We start from the raw sequence: 19,772 nt of genomic DNA on the forward strand, positions 1-19,772 counted from the left end.
CATTAAATTGGTCGAATTAACAATGCATTTCGTTCTTTTTATGAGCACTATATTTTGACGTGCAAGTTCACAATCCGGGACGCTGTTCCAATAAGCCCCCCACCCCTCCTCGAGGAATATTTCATGACTTATAAAAGCAATGTAAACAAACGGTGATTTATGTTCTAATTCGTTCCACTCAAACGAACATAAATTATTTACAATATAGCAACACAGATATTAAGAGAAAGAAGCGCTTATATGCTCGCATTTATTAAACGTACAAATATTTTTACAGTTTTCATTTCAACTTCATCTGTAATAATCAAAAAATGCATATTAGTAGAAGCACATGATACTTTCATACCTAAAACAATATCGTAACTTTGTGCAAACTGTGGGTGGGAAGGGGGTGTAAATGCAACAAAGAAAAACCTTCGAATGAGGAAGATCGTGCTTTGCTTGAATACCTATTTTACAGGTTGAATGATAAAAATAGTAACCAATGGTAGTGGCTTCAATTTAAGTCATAACATAGAACACGTGTTCTAGAACATATGATAAATTAATTTAGTAAATGAATATAAATATAAGAATTGAACAGCTAGAGCGATTCAAAGAATTTGTCCCAAATCTAGATCCATTCATATTGACCACCAACAGTTTAAAAGTGCTGTTCAATTTTTAAATAACTTACACGTTTTGGGCGGTGGGTAAGTTTCTATTAGAGTGGCTTGAATGGTCTGTGCGTTTCTATGGGCGTTAGTCGACCTTGCAAGAAAGAGTTTGGACAAAAACGGAATTTTTTGCACAGAACGATGGGTGTTGCTAAACGGAAAATACTGTATGCAATAATTGTATGAAAAGATCAGCACAAATAAAATCAAAAGTCTTATTATGATCAAGGGAAGTAAACATTATAGCGCCTGTAGATACTACCTCCTTTTTTGACACCCCCCCCCCCCCCCCCTTAGGATAACTATGTTTTATGGTTTATGGTGAATCTGGTCGTTTTCCTCTGTCTGTCACTATATATTCAAGGGTGATCTCGTATTGGGCAAACTGTTTCAAGGCCAAGAAAATGAAACTGCGTTTATTGTATATAAAAATTTAGATATTCATTTAATCAGTACATGCACAATAATAAGAATGTGAACTCGTGGGTTATTGTTATAAGAATTGTTTTAGATTCGTGTGTTTTTACTAATATTTGGATAGAACAGTGCTCTGTAATGTTTAATGTCAAAAGGATTACTGCTGTAAATAAACAAAAACTAAAAGACCAGTATATACAGTATTGGACAAATTATATGAATGATTCGTCAAAGGGTCAAATCTATAAAAAAAAAAAAAATTAAGCTAAACTTTGGCGTCGAGAAATGTTTGTATAATTACAAAATCAAAGGTATGTACTTCAATTACCATTGTGAATGGTTTGAGCGAATAAATGAAATGAAATGAATAAAAAAAAAAACATACTGAAAAAGATTTAACTCATGCTTTACCCCTTTAATCCACCTGACACCTTGAAAATGATTTTATGAGTCTCACTCAAAAACAACATTGGAAAAGATAATTATTTTTTTCAACACGTTTCATCATACACAGCTTTTCAAATCGAACATTCTTTTCATCAAAATATATAGTTTTAAGATCATTGGTCTTGAGTTCAATTTTAGTTCTACACCTCGTATAATATACATTTCTGTATCACATTGGATTTAAAAAGCCAACAAGTCCGGTGTGTATAAAAGGTTTGCCTCGTGTTGGAATCAATCTATGTAATGTGAAAGTTGGCACATGTAGCGGTATCCTGTGGATTAGTGTTGAAAGCGAAAATATAAAACGGGCAAAAACCGATTGAAACAGAACCACTCAAAACTAAGGCCAACTTTTTTATCATTTGTTTTACGGGATTTTTTTTTTTTTTTGGTTGAAAAATTGGGCCGGGTGGGGGTTGAAATAAAAATATAAATTATAAATTCAAGCAGTCGGTCCAAAAATAAATATAAAACATAATTTTTTTAAAATTTATTTTCTAGTCAGTTCTATTTCAAGCATCCGGATCATGCAGCACTGTCACGGTCCTACAGCTGTTAATAAATGATAGGTTATCTGTCATAATTCAATCGATATATAGATCATTTTTATTGTGGAGCAATTTCATTGAAATTTCCTCTGTCATAGGTTTTGTTTAATTCTTAACTTTTATCTGTCTTTTACGTGTAATTTTATTTAGAAACAAACTGAAAAATCTGTAGTGATAATGAAATATTACAGTGATAATACGTACCCAAAGTCTTGCAAACCTGGAACATAACAGTGTAATCTCGGTTGAGATTCGGCTCGGTTGGATGGCCATCAGTCCAAATATCCATCTGAGCTGAATTTCAGCAGAGATTACGTAACACTGATGTCCACTCTAATGTCACCCTCACCATAACATTTCATAAAAGCCACATAACCGCCCATGCGCGGATCTAGAAGGGGGTCGGGGTCGGGGGGGGGGGGGGGTCCGGACTCCCCCCCCCCCCCCCCCCCCCCCTGAAATTTGCAAAGATAAAAAAAATTACAATATAGCGATTTATAAGAAATCTGAGTTGACTGTTATTATATTATAAAGGGTTGAACATTATATCACGAGTTTGATTTTGTGAAAAGGTTCGACCCCCCCCCCCCTGGAAAAAAATTCTGGATCCGCGCCTGCCGCCTATCTCGTTAATGACATCATTGACAGAGAAAGTGAGATTGACTTTCTAGATCTATGACTTTGAAGTTTTACCATTATGGTCAACAGTAATATTAACTCACGATCAAAATGCCTCATGTCATGGGGGCTGATATCTTGGCGCGACGGTTTCATTTTCCAGCTGAGTATCGTCATACGTTTCAATGTCTTTAATTGGATGATGAATGTGGAATCAGCCAATGACATGTCTCCTTTTATAAATACTCCTATTAGTCTGGCTCCCTTCCCCACCACTTATTGATCTCTCCAAACCAATCAGATCACGTGCTCGTCTTTTTCCAGTTACGGAAATAGCCGAGTAGTTACGATTGACTCCAAAGGAGTGATCAATGTGTGGCGGGCACGGGAACTAGAGAGGGAGTGGCGGGCACGGGAACTAGAGAGGCGTTTTATTTATTTTTTCTTGCTCAACAAGGAACAGTCTGCAGAAATTTAAAAAAAATATGAATGGGTACTTTTATTTTTATTTCAATCTTGCCTAAATTTCGGCGTTCCCGTAAAACAGAAATTTAAAAAAGGTTGGCCTAAGGTGAAGTTTATGATCTTAACAACATATCTATTTCATAAAATATGGAATAGGTAAAGGGCCAACAAAGAATCCATCTCATTATTAACCCAAATAGTGAAATACTAGTATTTAGATTAAAACTGCCAAAAGTTATCTCAAATTTAGGATGGGAATACTGCTGTCACAAAGTCATCAAGCACAAGCTATTTTGAAGTTAAAGCTTATTGACCACATGAGATTATCGTTGTTTTATACATATCACACTATTGTAAGTAAACACATACTCTGTATCATATGGGTAAGTAAATGTATGTGTGTTAAAGACGTTTGGTCAAGAAGTGGGGAGATATAAACCTTGTCTGTTCTTCCCATAGGTGTCGCTGCCCATTAACACCTCTGTAAAACTCTTATTAACGAAGCAAATGCGGATTAGATGTAGACCCATGCGTAATGGCAAATTTAGGTCACATGTATCATACCCGTAGTTACCTATAGATAGTTATGTTATTTTTGAGCTAAAAACTAATTAAGATGATAGCAATCATTAAAAAAGAGGCTCATGGGCCATATCGCTCACCTTAGCCCATATTTAAATAGTGTTCCTATACATTCGTATGTAAAATTTTGATTCATACTTACCACTGGGGGCCATGATTTTTACAAACTTGAATTTGCACTCTGTCAGAAAGCTTTCGTATAAATGTACAGTTCTCTGACCAGTGGTTCTTGAGAAGAATATATTTAAACAAGATGTTCCTTATATATTTGTATTTACAACTTTGATCCCATATTGTGGCCCCACCCTACCCCCGGGGCATAATTTTTACAAACTTGAATATGCACTTCATCAGGAAGCGTTCTTCTAAATACCTTATGACCTAGTTGTTCTTGGGAAGAAGACTTTTAAACATTACCCCTATATATTCGCATGTAAAACTTTGATCCCCTATTTTGACCCCACTCTACCCCTGGGGGCCAATATTTTTTCAAACTTGAATCTCCACTATGTCAAAATGCTTTCATGTAAAGTTCATTTTTTCCTGGCCCATTGGTTCTTGAGAAGAATATATTTAAATGGCCCTCTCTACTTTTGTATTTTTGTTATTATCTCCCCTTTGAAGGGGGTATGACCCTTCATTTGAACAAACTTGAATTCCATTCCCTTTACTCAAGGATGATTTTACTAAGTTTGGTTGAAATTGGTCCATTTGGTTTTGAAGAAGGGTTAGGAAGTATGAAAAGATTAGAGACAGGTGGACAGACAGACAGACAGACAGATAGACAGACAGACAGACGGCCGTCGGACAGACGACGAACAACGGGTGATCAGAAAAGCTCACTTGAGCTTTCAGCTCAGGTGAGCTAAAACATATACAGACAGTATGTCATTAAATAATGACTATTTGATTTCTTCTTCTTTTTTCCCCTTCATATTTTGAAAAATATGACACTGATTTTTAAAATTGTATGGCATGCGACGGTATAGAAGGCTGATAATACTTATCTGTAATTTATTCAAGAATGCTGGCCGTCAGGGGACATTGAGTAATTTCTTGGGAATTTATAAAAACAAAATCGATAAGCTCTTTGTGTGTAGATCCGTGGATAATAAATTTAACCAGTGGTAAGTTTAGTAAATTATGTATATATACACAATAGTCATTAAAATGTCCATAGAAAGAATTCTTCAATGATATAGTAATTCTTTAAAAAAAAAAAAAAACTATTTCGCGCGCCCGTTAATTCAAAAATACATACAAATTTAATGTGCATTAGTTCACTTCGTTTTACCGCCGTATGAACGCGATGTAAATCGAATTAATTCAATGTGCATTATTTTACTTCGCATTGAATTTAATGCGAAGTAAAATTTAATGCGAATCCTTGTGAACAAGGCTTTAGATTCCGCTTCGTTTTCCGTTCTGCGTTTTAGCAACACCCCGAAACGATAGAGGGGAACGGAACACTTGTGGGTGTCGTAGTAGTTTTCATAGTGGTTATTTTTTTGCTTGAATGATACATTTATAAATATTTCCAGTTTCAATAAGACTGTATTACAATTGCATACATGGAACTTTTTGGAGATCTAGAGGGATCAATGTGGTATATTATGCTGGAAATTGACAATTTGAGAGGGGGAATGAAGGGGACTTCAAGATCTCCCAGACACTCACCTACCCATGCTGCAAATACTTCCATAGATACAAATTGATTTTCATGTAAAACGTATTACTTAAAATATTGTTTTTCTAAAACGCGATAATTGGCATGGTGTGAAAAACAAATTTTGTCAATACTGAAAGTGTACATACCGTGTCTTAGTGTCTTATATGCTACACATTCAGGTGCGTAGCTACGTTTACGTCAAAACGCCCGGGCGTACACATAAAAAAAAAACAAAAAACAAAAAAAAACACACCTAATAATGCTACAAACATAGGTGACAAATAAGTATCTGCAGTATCTGCGGTACATTAGTCTCCCTATTGGTACTGATATCTTGGATATCTTGTTAGTGTTACACCTTTCCGGGTCTAAACCGTTGTCGTTACGGCATGTTTTTCTCTATTATTGTTCCGGCAAGTTGTGAAACAGGCGTACACATCAATTAACTCAGGCTACGCCACTGACATTGTACCTGTCAAGTTCATCATTGATTTTACAGTTTACTTCACACAAACCATACAACTACTCATATCCGAAATTCATATTTGACATACTCGAATCATTGGTTTTACATGTAATTTTATATTTTGCATGGAGCAAATTCAGCATAATTAACATGTTATAGTACAGATACAGGACTCCCACTGTTACACTCTGTATGGAGTATACACATACTGATTGTCACACGCTCCTGATAGAGTGATGTCTGTTATATTTGCATCGACAATCAAACATTTAAAAATGAAGGAATTGTGTAACGGTGATTTTAATTAATTGATTTTAAACCCTTTGGTTTTATGGTGCTGTATTAATCTCATTATTCCAATATACTACAATTTATGATTAGAATTTCCATAAAATACCGCATATATACATCATTTTAGTAAACATACCAACGGACAAACTCCAATCAGAGAAAGCAAGAAAACGTATGTACAGAGATCTACGTCGTGACATAGATAAAGGAGATATAAAGAAACTTGGAGTAGTGAGTTGGACCAGGATGACCAGAGAGGAGGAGAATATATACGGGCCCGAGACTGTGTACGAACTGAGACCTCAGTGTGCCATTTCCACCATTGGACAACACGACCACAACGACATCTTTATAATGGAAGGAGAAATGTTTGCTGTGAAAGGTAAATGGTTTTTTTATAATTACAAATACTATGAATTGAATGAGTATTTGGTTTTCATCGTTGTTTGCCGCAAAGTACATAATTGTGGAGCTTTACTGTACCACAGACATGGACATTCAAAACTGTGATTTTCCTCTTTCTGTCATGATAATGACCAACGGTATCAAAGGAACTCGTGAAGAACGTGCACAGGTGAAGATGATGAACAGCGATCAATCCAATTAGTCCTACAAAGAATACAAAATCAAGAACCGAGTAAACACGTTATATGTTACATGTAATAGTGCATCTGTTTTTAATTTGAAACTCAACTAGACGTATTCCATTGATCGATTGATTGAATATTGTTTAACGTCCTTCTCAAGAATATTTCACTCATATTGAGACGTCACCACTGCTGCAAAATTTCGGCCTATGCTCGGCGCTTATGGCCATTGACCAGAGAGGGATCTTTATCGTGCCACACTTGCTGTGACACGAGACTTCAGTTTTTGCGGTCTCATTTGAAGGACCGCCCCATTTAGTCGCCTCTGATGAAAAGGCAATGGGTACTGAGGACCTATTCTAAATCGGACCCCCCCCCCCTTCCCCCAGTGATGAAGCATGTGAACAGATGCAAAATATAAAAAAAGCTGAAGAGATTATAGAAAATAAATAAGAAAAAAAATAATACTACCACCACCTTCCCACATGTACACGAAGTATATTTACTATAAAAACACAGATGTACTAATTTCAGTAGCATATTAATTCAATCAACATTTGCCATAGTCAGTATCTCAGGTTAGATTGTAGTGCACATGTAGTTTTTTTCATGAACACATAAACTCAAAAAGCTGTTATGAATTTTTTATTTCAATTTTCACCATATAATAGGTTTTAATGTGAAGTAGCGTAGCTAGACCGGTGCAAGTCAAAATATGTATGAACCCCCACTAAACACTGCCTTAAACGAATCAAACGTTTCTCTGGTATAATTTGCTCGATTTTTTTCGAAACAGATTGCATGCTGATATATTTTGATAAAATCAAAAACTTTAATCATGAAAATGTGCGACAAAAGAGCAGTGCACTGCCTTCTCAGCAATGCCAGCTTGATTTCCCATGTGTTCAATGTGTGGAAATATCTGTCGAATATTAATATCAATATTACAAAACAGTGAAGAGTAATTTACTTTTAATATATCTAAGATTAAAGAACACGAGTACCGCAAACGACACAATACACTCTCGTTGAACTCGTAAGCATATTATGCACTCTGAATTGATATCATACACACTCCAAATAGAGAGTTCTTAAAGTAAGCCATGATGCACCAATCTATCTGACATGTTAACTGATTATGCATTTATCTGAGAGGGGGTTGTGGCAAAATTTCAGGGCCATACCTGTATCCATTGCTAAGTAAATCAAGAAAACTGTTTGGCCCACTTTTACCCCTAAATTAGGTCATGGTGCAACAATCCATCTGAAATACAAGTTGAACTTGTATTCCTCCGCGAGGAGGCTTGTGACTAAATTTCATAGCAATATCTATATCCGTAATGAAAGCAAGGTTTTTCTATTAAATGATGCTACAACCTTGACCTTTAGAAACACCGGCCATTTTCCGCAAGGCATATGTATCATGTTTGACGGCCTTAGCCTCAACGGTTCGGTCTGTATCCGACCTACAAGGTTTTCCTACGAAGTGATACTACGACTTCAACCGCTGATATTGACGAACAAAAGTCGTCCTCCGCGTGACATGGGGAATATGTGTACCGAGTTTGACGGTCCTAGCCAGGGGCGGATTAAGGAATTGTGGTTACGGGGGGGCACCACTTTATGAGGCAGTGGGTGCAAGGCGAAGCCCTGGTGGGGGTCCAGGGGGCAAAGCCCCCGGAAGCTCCTGGATTTTACAGATTTTATGGGGCTTGAAATATTTTCCTATTAAGTCATTTATATTATTTTCTATCATTTTAATAAGGTGAAATTAATAAAATGACCCAAATTTTAAGGATTTGTTGGAAGAAATTTAGGTTCTCCCAATAAAGTAATTCAAGAAATCAAAGAATGTTGTCATTTATTTCTACGGGAGTGGAAGAAATTTTTCCTTCTTTTATCGTTTAGTACATTTTCCGAAACAAGATACCGCGATTTACCTTAAATTTGAAATTTTTAGGGGGGGGGGGGGGGGGGGGGCTGCGCCCCCTCTGAATCCACCAGTGCTAGCCCCAATAATTCTGTCAATATTCTGTCTGTCAAATTCCCTGTTAATAAATACAACGACCTTGGCCTTTGACAGCAGACCGTAAACAACAATCGACATCTCCTCTCATCACGGTGATCAAATGTACTAAGTTATGAAATCCCGGGGCTTGCGGTTCATATAGCGTTTTACTTATAATGTTTGGACAGACGGAACGCGTTATACCAGTGTTCTTTGATTGATTGGTTGAGTGTATGCTGTTTAACGTCCCGCTTGAGGATGTTTCACGCACATGGAGACATCGCCATTTGCTAGTGAATGACTGCAAAATTTAGGCCTATGTTAGGCGCTTACGACCTTTGAGCAGGGATCTTTATGTTGCCACACCTAAATTCAAATTCAATTATCTTCAATATATCTAGTTCGAATAAAAACAAGGCCGATTTAAAAAGGCTATGTTTGGGCAAAATTGTAGAAAAAATATGTTATCTTTTACAATCTTGTTTGGAGGGGGGGGGGGGGGGGGCTTTTTATTCATTGGGTATTAAATTTGAAAGAAGTTAAACTATAATTCAAGTTTTTTTTTTCAATATTTTATTTTATTTTATTTCTTTAATTGGGAAACAACAATATAGTCACAATCGGGGGGGGGGGGGGAGGTGACAAATCCGGGGAAAACGATGGTATCCAAAGGCGCTTCCTTAATACTTTTCATGGTAGATGAATGGTTTTAAAATACATATGCATTAGTATGAGATGGTGAATTATGTGGATTACTCCCCGTTCTCTTTGTAATTTCTGCTTCCCTTGTTCAATATAAGCCTTTTGATTTTACAAAATGCTGACCTCCTCATAACATTATTGCATACAATATTTTCCGTCTTCCGTTCCGTTTTCCGTTGCGCTTTTTATGAACACCCTCGGATTTTGCGGTCTCGTCCGAAAGATTGTGCCCAGAAATTTAGTCGCCTCGTATGACAAGCAGGGGGCACTGGTGACATATTATAACCCGGATCCTCAAGGATATTTTGTTTTTTGTTTGCTAAAAGTTTTTGTCTATGCCAGAAATAAAACACCATTTTATCAAAGTATGTACAAGTTCCTGAGTGTAAACTCTCTCTCTGTCTGTCTGTCTGTCTGTCTGTCTGTCTGTCTCTCTCTCTCTCTCTCTCTCTCTCTCTCTCTCTCTCTCTCTGTGTGTGTGTGTGTGTGTGTTTCACTTTCTTTTTCTCTCTCTCCTATCTTTCATTTGAAAAAAAAATCGCTTCTATTTCATTTTTAAGACAAGAAACGCTGTGCAAGTCTCCACAACATCCGATTGGTCATCAACCATATCATCCTAGTGGTGAATCATTTTAATAAGTCTGACGATACCAAAAACAGACCTGAGAACTGATAAGGTTAAAAGATGTGAAGTTCATTTTTTCAAATAGCCCACTCTCTGGCTTTGTTATATATATTGATAGTATTGAATACTATTTTGAATTATAGTGACCGTGAATCGCACAATAAATCTATTTAACCTTTCACCCTTCACTTGTACATTTGTGGGAGACACTGGAGAAAGAAATGCTGAAGGACTGAGGTTTACGTTCTTTGGTTGGGGGGGGGGGGGGGGGGCTGAAATGATCTATTTCATCACACAATAGTACTATTTCCGGGTTCATATTGGGGGTGCGGAAAAACGGTATGAACTCGTTGCACAGATTAATAATCATGCAAATCATGTTGTTCAATCACATGGATTCATGCGCCACATGAACCATGGGCGGATCCAAGAATTCTGGTTAGAGGGGGCGTGCAATTTTTATATATATATAACTGATACGGTTGGTAACAATTTTGATGCACAAGATGCGTATTTCGACAAATAATGTCTCTTCAGTGATGCTCAAGCCGAAATTTTGGAGATCCGAAATAACAATAAACTTGTAAGAAATAAAAGGAAAAATAGTGCGAATGAATGAAGCCAATTTCGTATAAGGATCAGAGCTATGCTAGCTGCAGATCTGTAGCGTTATGGTTTATATTCTTGTCTTTGACCATAACGCTACAGTTCCTGTAATGTAAATATTGTGCAATTTACGGCGCAAGATTTTCTGCGCACGTCTGGGGATGTATTTATCCACTTTCCAGCATTGGGCAAGCATCTACCCTTCATTCCCTAATTGTAAACATAGTTTATTACCAACCTGTATATTTTATCCACCTCTCAATCCTTTATAATCCTATATACAGACCGATAAACTCGCTTGTTTTGAATTTTCTGCCATCTGACAGCCATGTTGACCTACTGACGAGATCGGATGGCAGAAAATTCAAAACAAGCGATTCTCAAGTTTCTAAATGCAGAGCGTTTGGCGAAAGAACAATCGCTACATATTCTAACGTCTTGGGTCTCACTTAGAATTTGAAATGCAATTCCTAGAGCTTTATATAAATCATATAGGAAAAGATCGACGTACTTAGCTTCGTACAAGCGTTCCCAAATGACAGTAAAATAGCTACAGTTTTTTTCAATCTACAGAAATAGCCATGCGGTCTTAATTTTGCACACTTGAAAAGGTGAAGATAACAAACACTGTGCTCAATTTCTTAACAGGAATACAAAATTAAGAGTTAGGCAAATACGGAGTCCTGTATATATCAGAGGTTGAATCGGGCACCTAGGAGGAGTAAGCATCCCCTGTTGACCGGTCACACCCGCCGTGAGCCTTACTTTTTGATCAATTAAACACATAGGTGCTTGTGTACATGACTTTATGTACCATTTCCCCTCCTTGTTTTTAATGGTATTTTGGTTCTATTTTTGACAAAATATTTAGATTTAGTGTTTTTATCTAATTGAAATTCACAAATCTTGCATAGAAACCGTTTTTTTTATAATGCCATATATTGATCACAAGAGATGAACAAGGTGTGTAATTTAGCTGGATAAATTTTGAAAAAGTCTGCACTTCGCTGAGAAGTCCTATCTAAAAACCAACTACCAATTGAAAAGAACAATCATTCTAAATCTATTGATGATTTTGGATAAAATCCTCGCTATTTCGTGCGAAATAACTTCACACCGTTCAATTGAATCGTTTTATTCACACCACCTATAACGAACGGAAGGTGTGATGTTGATACATCTCTTTCGCAGCCAAGTAATTTTAGAACGATAGAACCTGAGACGAAGTTTCCGAATGCCATTAGCTGCACGAAAAAGTAATAGAACGCCGAGGATAGTGAAACGACGCTAGTTTATTGTGTACAAGCGGTCGGGTAAGTTTAGGCCCATACATGTAAAGTAGGGGGGATTTCTCTTTGATGTCCTGGGCGTCAGAAAATGCCAATGAAAATTGTCAATGGTCATTTAGATTTGAATATAAAAGGAAACTTTAAATTTCCCATGTCTGGATAATTTATTGGAAACATCCAAATATCGTATCATTGTAGATTGTCAATTATGATTTGGAGCATGATGGTGTCGACAGAATGTATACATGTACTTGAGGGTTAGATATAAAACATAACAATGTATGATCATGATCTAAACTGAAATGGGGAGTGGAAATTTGAAGAGAGTAGTTGTGTTTAATTAGCATTATTGTTATCCTCATTATGCGCACTGTACAGAAGAAACGTGTATGTGTGCGATGCATGCCCAAGTGCTACCTGATGGCACGAGAGTTGTTTAATCTTTTAACATAAAGTTTTGGTTCTTTTCATCAATTCCTCAAAAAACAATAGCATTTAATTTTTTATAATTGAATTTTCTGAACACATGGAAGGGGCTTGATGAAATATTTTGTTATATACAGAGTCACACCTTTTGAAAAACGAATGTTAGCCAATGCTATAAATATGTATATATAGTTACAATCTGGAGCATTGTCAATTGTGCTTTCATATGGTTCTTTCGGATTTCCAGGAACAATTGCCTACCAAACTGTGAAACACTCTGGAGGTTTTTATCATATTTGTGCATATGCAAGTCTTTCCACAGCCGGCTTGGCCAGTTATAATGAAATTACGGTATCTTTGATCAGTTTCAACGCCTATCCTTGGTTTTAAATGATTAATGATATTCATTTACTTTTGTCGTTAAGGTAGTTGTTGATGTTATTTGTATAAAAGACCTCATATCGGGATAGTTATTTGACTGAGACATTATGTTTTTATCCATTTGATTTGTAAAAATAATTCAATTTGTATTCTAAGATGAGATGAATTAATGACTTTATAGTAAACCTAAATTTTCAGTAAATGGTGCATAGAGCTTTTTCTTATCATTCAACATGAAGAGAATATCAAGAAATAAATGAATTTTTTTTTAATTCCCTCAATATATTGAGCAACTTTAACTTTAAAAATATGTGTATAAATAATGAATGAAAATTACTTTGAGAATGTGAGTGCGATTAATTCTACACAACGAGCAATGCAAAAGCCTGCATGCAATTGAATCAGATATCATGAAAAGTTATTTCACCATTTTGAATTTAAAAGGCAATAAAATCAATTAATTTATTCATTTAGCAAAGGAAAACTAAATTGATATTTTATTCACTACATGTATCGATCTTCTAATTTTTATTGTTACACACGAGGTACGCGTGCTCTATCAGTCAATCAGCTGACGTTTGCTGCTTAAGAACTTGGCCACAGACCGCGGGAAGATGTGTATTAAATACGTATATTAAAAACTCTGAAATTCCCTGGCGTTTGGTTTCATTTTTGTAAAAAAAGAAACCTTTGACAAAATTTCTAAAAAACAACAACATATTTTTATCGGTATTTTGATTTAATTTACATTTGAAAGTTTGGAAAATTTTGAACTGCATGATTGATTGTTTCTTTATGAATATTATTAAAATGAATTTACTGTGTAGCTTAGAAGTTTTACCATTAAAGTGGACACTACATGCAGCCACTCAAACATTGAATGTGGCGATGCACGGTGTTTTTGATTCGCTTCAATTTGACGCCAACACAAATCAGTTCTGCTTCACTAGTGTTACTATCATCGCCGATCCATTAATTTCCCGACGCCGACAGTTATCTAGGCCTCCGCTAAAGCGTGGAATTTCAGTCCAGGGGAACCCGTGTGTATTCGACCTCCACTGTATTTTGATCGGTAGTATTCTGTCGGCGTGTATGAAGTTTTGAAGTGTGAAACATCCCCGTTGACATTAGATTGTATTTCTAGTGATATTTTGGTCGTTTTTCAATTTACAGACCGACTGCAGAAAAGTCAATTTTACACAAATCATACATTTAAACGTGCAATACATCAATGGATTACGAACTAGTTGATGCTAGCGAGCAACATTACATCTGTTTGTATAGAAGTGCTAAGATTCACATCACCTTGAGCCGATTGACTACATAGAGAAGTTTAAAAAATCAACTCACAAAAACTAAACACAATTTAGGAAAGCAGAAAAGGATGTTCCAAACATGTGAATTTCGCAATTCCAGGGTATTTACTCTACGCTGGGTTCAAACTACCGTAAGTTGTCGAATATTATACACAGTTGTGTTTAATATGCTTCCCCTATTTTTGGTCTCAAAATCGGGGGGGGGGGGGGGGGGGGGCTTTGTGTATATGATGTGCAGCAAAAATTTTGACCAAGCGGTAATCTTAATTTATATGTTACGGTACTTTTCATTGCATATGTTTGCGGAAATGGTGAACTCTAAACAAAGAATAAGAATTTGCAAACCCTGCAGCTACATTTGTGAGATAACAGTCATCTTAACTTTCTTTATCGTGCTAATCTTCACTGAATATCTTCTGCGAAATACCTGGGTAATTATCATGTTAATTTCAGCAAAGCACGATATTGTGTAGGATTAAAGTATTAACAGACTGGATATTTTCTTTGTTGAAACGTATGATTAATTAGATAGATGTTGTAAAGATAAATTCAAATTATTCAACTTGTATTTAATTTGTAATAAGCACACCACTAGTTATGTACAAAGGTGCAGTACATCAACCCTCGCGTTAATTTATGAAAAAAAAATTAAAATCAAAGGCATTAATGGGTGCCGTAAATAATTAGTAAGATGTATCTACATTCAATACTATGGATACGCTAGAGAAAGGACAAAGTCAAATACAACCCTCTAAAATTTAGTTGCATGAACATGGGTATATCACATATTCATACCAGTCGTTTACATACTCACAATGTCAGGGTCCTAAGTCCATCCGTTTTCCCAGTAAAATGATACCCTATTGAGGCCCCAATCTACAGCTTTAATTTGCTGGGCCAAAATTCTAAGAATATTGAATCAACAGTTCCTTAGAATACTTGTATTACTGAGGAAAAACATGGTTCTGTCGGTCTTGAAAATATGTCTAGGAGAAAAAACTCCTTTATGTCCCCATTCAAAAATGTTCTCTCCCATGTGTGTCCGGGTAGGAATATGTCCTCAGTACCCTTAGTTGTTTTAAGGGGCGACTAAACCGAGTCGTCATTCGAATGAGACCACAAACCCGAGGTCCTGTGTCGCAACAGGTGTGGCACGATGAGTATCCCTCCCTGCTAAAATGTCATAAGCGGCATTGTATGACCAACAGACCAACTTTAATTTTTTATATTGAATATAATATTTCTAAAGATTATTTCCTCTTTATCATCACGTAAACTTCAATCATAAATTGCAACCACATCCTACCCTACCCCAGGGGGGCATGTTGTGCACAAATTAGGACCTACATTATATGTTGATGTCAGTATATCGATATGTTATACATGTAGATAATAATGCCACCGTTGCACTGGAGAATAAAAAATCTAAGATTGTTCCTGTATGTTCTGAGAGAAAAAAAACTGTTTCGCCATTGTTGCTCCCATTTTACCCCATATGACTTTAATTTGTGCAAACTTAAATCTGCATTCACTACGTAAAAGAGCTAACATATTGATATGATTACTCCTAGATTCTTGAGAAGACTTTTGAGAGATTTGTCTTAAATATCCCCGTGTTCTAACTTTGATCTCATATCGTGGTCTTATCCTGAACACGGGACAATGAGTTGATTAATTTCGAATACGTAATCATTCAGAAAGGCTTTCAGATAAGTTTTTTTTCTGGTCCAGGGGTTGCCTCTGATTCACCAGAATCTTTTGGATGCAGTAAACTTATAAAATATATACATCCCTTTTTCTGGGAACCCCTTAGGACAGAATGTATGAGCAGGGGATGTTAGAAGATCTGATGTTAAAGTGGGATTTTATTACTTGTGCAGATAAATTGTATCATTTCATTGAAATTATTTTGTTCAGTCCTGATTATAAGATTACATTCTTCATGGTGTGTTGATATCCATGGCGCATTGATCAGGATTATGACACCCTTGCCAAGATAACCAATTAAGGTTTTGGAAACCTATGTTTAGGTCCAAACTTTATGTTTAGAAACAACTGAAGATCATATGTATCACACAAGTTGGGTATAACAATACAATGTGATGCGATTCTTCACTATAGAATTTTCTTCAAATTTCTAGGTCACTATTTTGTAATGGAGAAGCCCTGGAAAATTGAACACCACTTGTTTTATAATTAAAAACCAATTACGTACTCAAAGTTTGAAAGATAATGTGATCAGTTTTCACTAAATGCAACAATTTCAATACTGTAAGTTGGTTTAATTCCACGTTGCTAAAATTTCACGATTTGTTACAAGGGTACCAATCGCGATGGTTTTATTTTCACGCTATAGGGTTATCTACTTTTTTAAATCCCTCAGTCTGCGACTAGTAGTATCAACTGCCGAGTAAAATTCACAAGAAACTTGCGTTTTGTGTGGTAATTTAATGAGTTCATTTTCAAGGTAGCCTTTGGAGAGTTAACATGTCTATTTGGGTGAAAAACGGAAAGCTTGCGATAAAACCCCCAAATTCTATGTATCAACACGTACAAAATACAATGCCATGAAAACACATTTAAATCATCTATTTTGAACAGTTCAATAAATGAATTAAGATTAATTATCTTCTCAATTATCCTTAGGTGCTAAGTAGGCGCCAATTAAAGGTGTCGGCGACAAGCGTCAAATAACTGTGGTAATAGCGGCAACGATGCCTGGTGTATTGTCCCCGCTGCGTGTACGAACAACCTGCAGCCTCTTGATAATCAGATTAACGGAAGATTTAAAACGCGTTTAAATCCGAATTTCAGACATGTTATGCAAATGAAATTAAAACTTCTCTAGAAAAAGGTGTCGACATTGAGGATGTTGAAATCGACTTGCAGTTGTCGAAATAAAACTGACCCACGCTAAATGGCTTGTGAGAGCCATTGATATACTGGGTCAAGACAAGGAAGTAATAACAAGGGCTTTTGATAGGGCCGGTATATAATTCAATGCGACCTGCAGTGTAAAAGCAGTTAAGAGTATACAAGTACATGTATACTAAAATGTAATATTGTGTGTATGCATTCATATGTTAAATGATGTAACTATTCAATACTTTTCCCCAGCTGATCATAATATCCCTTTCACAAAAATAAAAGTTATTTCTCCTTATTTTTAATTGTAGCTGCATTCAAATATTTTTACTTCATTGTTCACTATGGGTTTAAATTCGCGAAGAAAAGATAAATTGTGAACATTGTGAAATTAAAACCATCGTGATTATTTCCCAATCTACAGTATACATACGGTGTTTTAAGTGTTGTAGTGAAGCATGAGATAAAACAATTTCATAATTTACATATATAAACCTTTATGGATGGTGAAGATAACGAACAGTGATCAACCTCACAAAACCCTTAAGCAATGCAAAATATATTGTTGGGCAGACACGGACCACTGGACACACTAGAGTTGGCATCAGGTGCCCAGGAGGAGTAATCATCCCCTATTGACCGGTCACACCGCCACGAGACCTACATCTTGATCAGGCTAACGGAGCAATATGTAGTCAAAATCAGTGTGCCACGAACGATCTAACAATCAATATGAAACACATTAGACAGCATTTCACCCAATCATGGGCTGTATTGGCAACTAGATCGTTATAACGACCATAACATTTGCGAAATGCTGACTTTAAACGAGCCTGTTGAAATCCCTGTACCATCAACTTGTTTGTCAGCAGCTTGCCTCGACTTAAAACACTGATTATACGTAGAACAAGCTCTTGCATATCGAATAAGTTTAGAAATATAAACTCCATATGCAGATGATAATGGAATACTTCTACATAAATATTGAAAGGTGATGATGGGGAAGATGAAATAATCCTGTTTGTCATAAAGTTGAGTTGTTAGTTTGCCGTTAATATCTACTTTCAATAAAAAAATCTAAGTATGAAACAGAAGTGCTCGACTCTGTGTTGTATTTTATTTCGAGCTTCCAGGGATATATGGAATCGACATATGAATGAAAGTTATTATTGTTATTGGATAAATGTCGTCGCTATATTCAAATGTCGAATTGAAGGCCACAATAAGAGATTTGTTTCTTCTAACATAGACGTTTCTAAAAAACAATTATGCTTCTTATGAATATAAAAGCAGGTTAGCCTACAAAGGAGCACAATTCGTGCCCATGGATTTCCGACAGACTGTTAGAAGACCTGGTCACCAAATACCACAACGATATTGTCAATGAGGAAATCTAGCATGTTTTTTTATTTCAATATCAGAGTACTTGTTCGTGAAATCAGAGTGGTTTTTTAACAAAGCAATGGGATTAATGAGATTGTCCACTCCTCGCTATCTTTTTCATAGTGAGGTTTCCTTCCATTAACTTTCTTTCATTGAAATAACTAGTGTTTCACATTTTATCAAATTGTCTTATCATATTTTGCTTTGCAGGTGGTTTGCCTACTTTTAACGGGAATTTTGAGGATATATTCGCTGTTCTCCTATCCGACAGATTCAGCATTCCCTTTGATAAATTGTACATTTTTGATGGTATAACTGAGCAATCTGGAGGTGTAGTCCGTTTCATCTCCGACGAGATTAGACAACAAGTCATGTACTCCTATGTAGTTAGGAAACTGCAGACGGATGATGACATGAAGAAATTTTTCAAAGTCGCTTCGGTAGACTGTCTGATGGAGTACGGACGTCCTTGGCGTTATAGCAGGAAGGAAAAAGAGCCATGTTTGTTCATTCCTGAGGACATGGAGAGCCTCTACTTCGAGAAACTTGGATATGCTGCAATAAAGCACGTGTTGTTTGATGACGAACTTCTAAAGAATACAACATGGAAGAAAATCTCAGAGATTAGTATGTACAGAATATTCATGATAAATCACACATTAGATAAAGTAAAATAAACTGAAGGATGAAGAACCCATAGCGATAATACTATCTGATAAGAAAATGGAAGATTTTGTTTAAATCACTGGTCATTATTGGTTAAGATGAGTTTGTATGTCAAAGGCATTTATGCTTGAACATGTATGTGTATATAGCCGCTGCACAATCTTGACTTACGAATAGGTGGAGTTTCTTTTTCAATCACACTTCTTACAACACATCATTCAGTAACGGCGTCTCCACATGAGGGAAAATTATCGAAAGTGATGTTAATAAATATATAATCCATCAATCAATTAATTAATCAGTACCAAAGCTCTAAGATGAGTCAGATAAGAAAATATTGTTCCAAGGTCGTGGGTTCGAGTCCTGACCGCGACAGGGCCGGCGTTGTGTCCTTGGGAAAGGCACTTTACATGAATTTCCTCACTCCATCCAAGTGTAAAAGGGGTATCTGGCTATAGATGGTTTTCATATGACGTATTTTGACCCCGAGTTATTCCCCTTGGCCGCCATTTTGTAGGTCAAACTTGTGGATTTTCCTCTTTGGGCAACCAATTTGAAACATGTAAGGCAGAAATATAGGGGGGGATCTTTGCAATATTGCAATTATGAAGTAAAAGATGCATTAACAAATGTATATTAATAAGAAAATCAGTTTATCTCCACCTCAGTGACCAGAATAACAAGCTGATTTGGGTTGAATAATGAAGGAATCCGGGCATGTTAACCTACAATATGGCGGCCAATGGGAAATAACTCTTG

The 19,772-nt window shown here is 36.3% G+C and overlaps 1 protein-coding gene across 1 annotated transcript in view; it reads left to right on the forward strand.

Moving 5' to 3' along the window:
• The window catches only part of LOC125677403 (uncharacterized), a 42,545-nt gene that overhangs the window by 8,680 nt on the left and 14,093 nt on the right, over positions 1-19,772 (forward strand). Inside the window, exons 2-3 of the mRNA XM_056159301.1 lie at positions 6,287-6,541; positions 18,558-18,974. Of these exons, the coding sequence (XP_056015276.1) occupies positions 6,287-6,541; positions 18,558-18,974 (672 nt within the window). The remainder of the gene's footprint in view (positions 1-6,286; positions 6,542-18,557; positions 18,975-19,772) is intronic.

This window comes from Ostrea edulis, chromosome 3, assembly GCF_947568905.1.
Source record: "Ostrea edulis chromosome 3, xbOstEdul1.1, whole genome shotgun sequence".
NCBI classification, from domain to species: domain Eukaryota; kingdom Metazoa; phylum Mollusca; class Bivalvia; order Ostreida; family Ostreidae; genus Ostrea; species Ostrea edulis.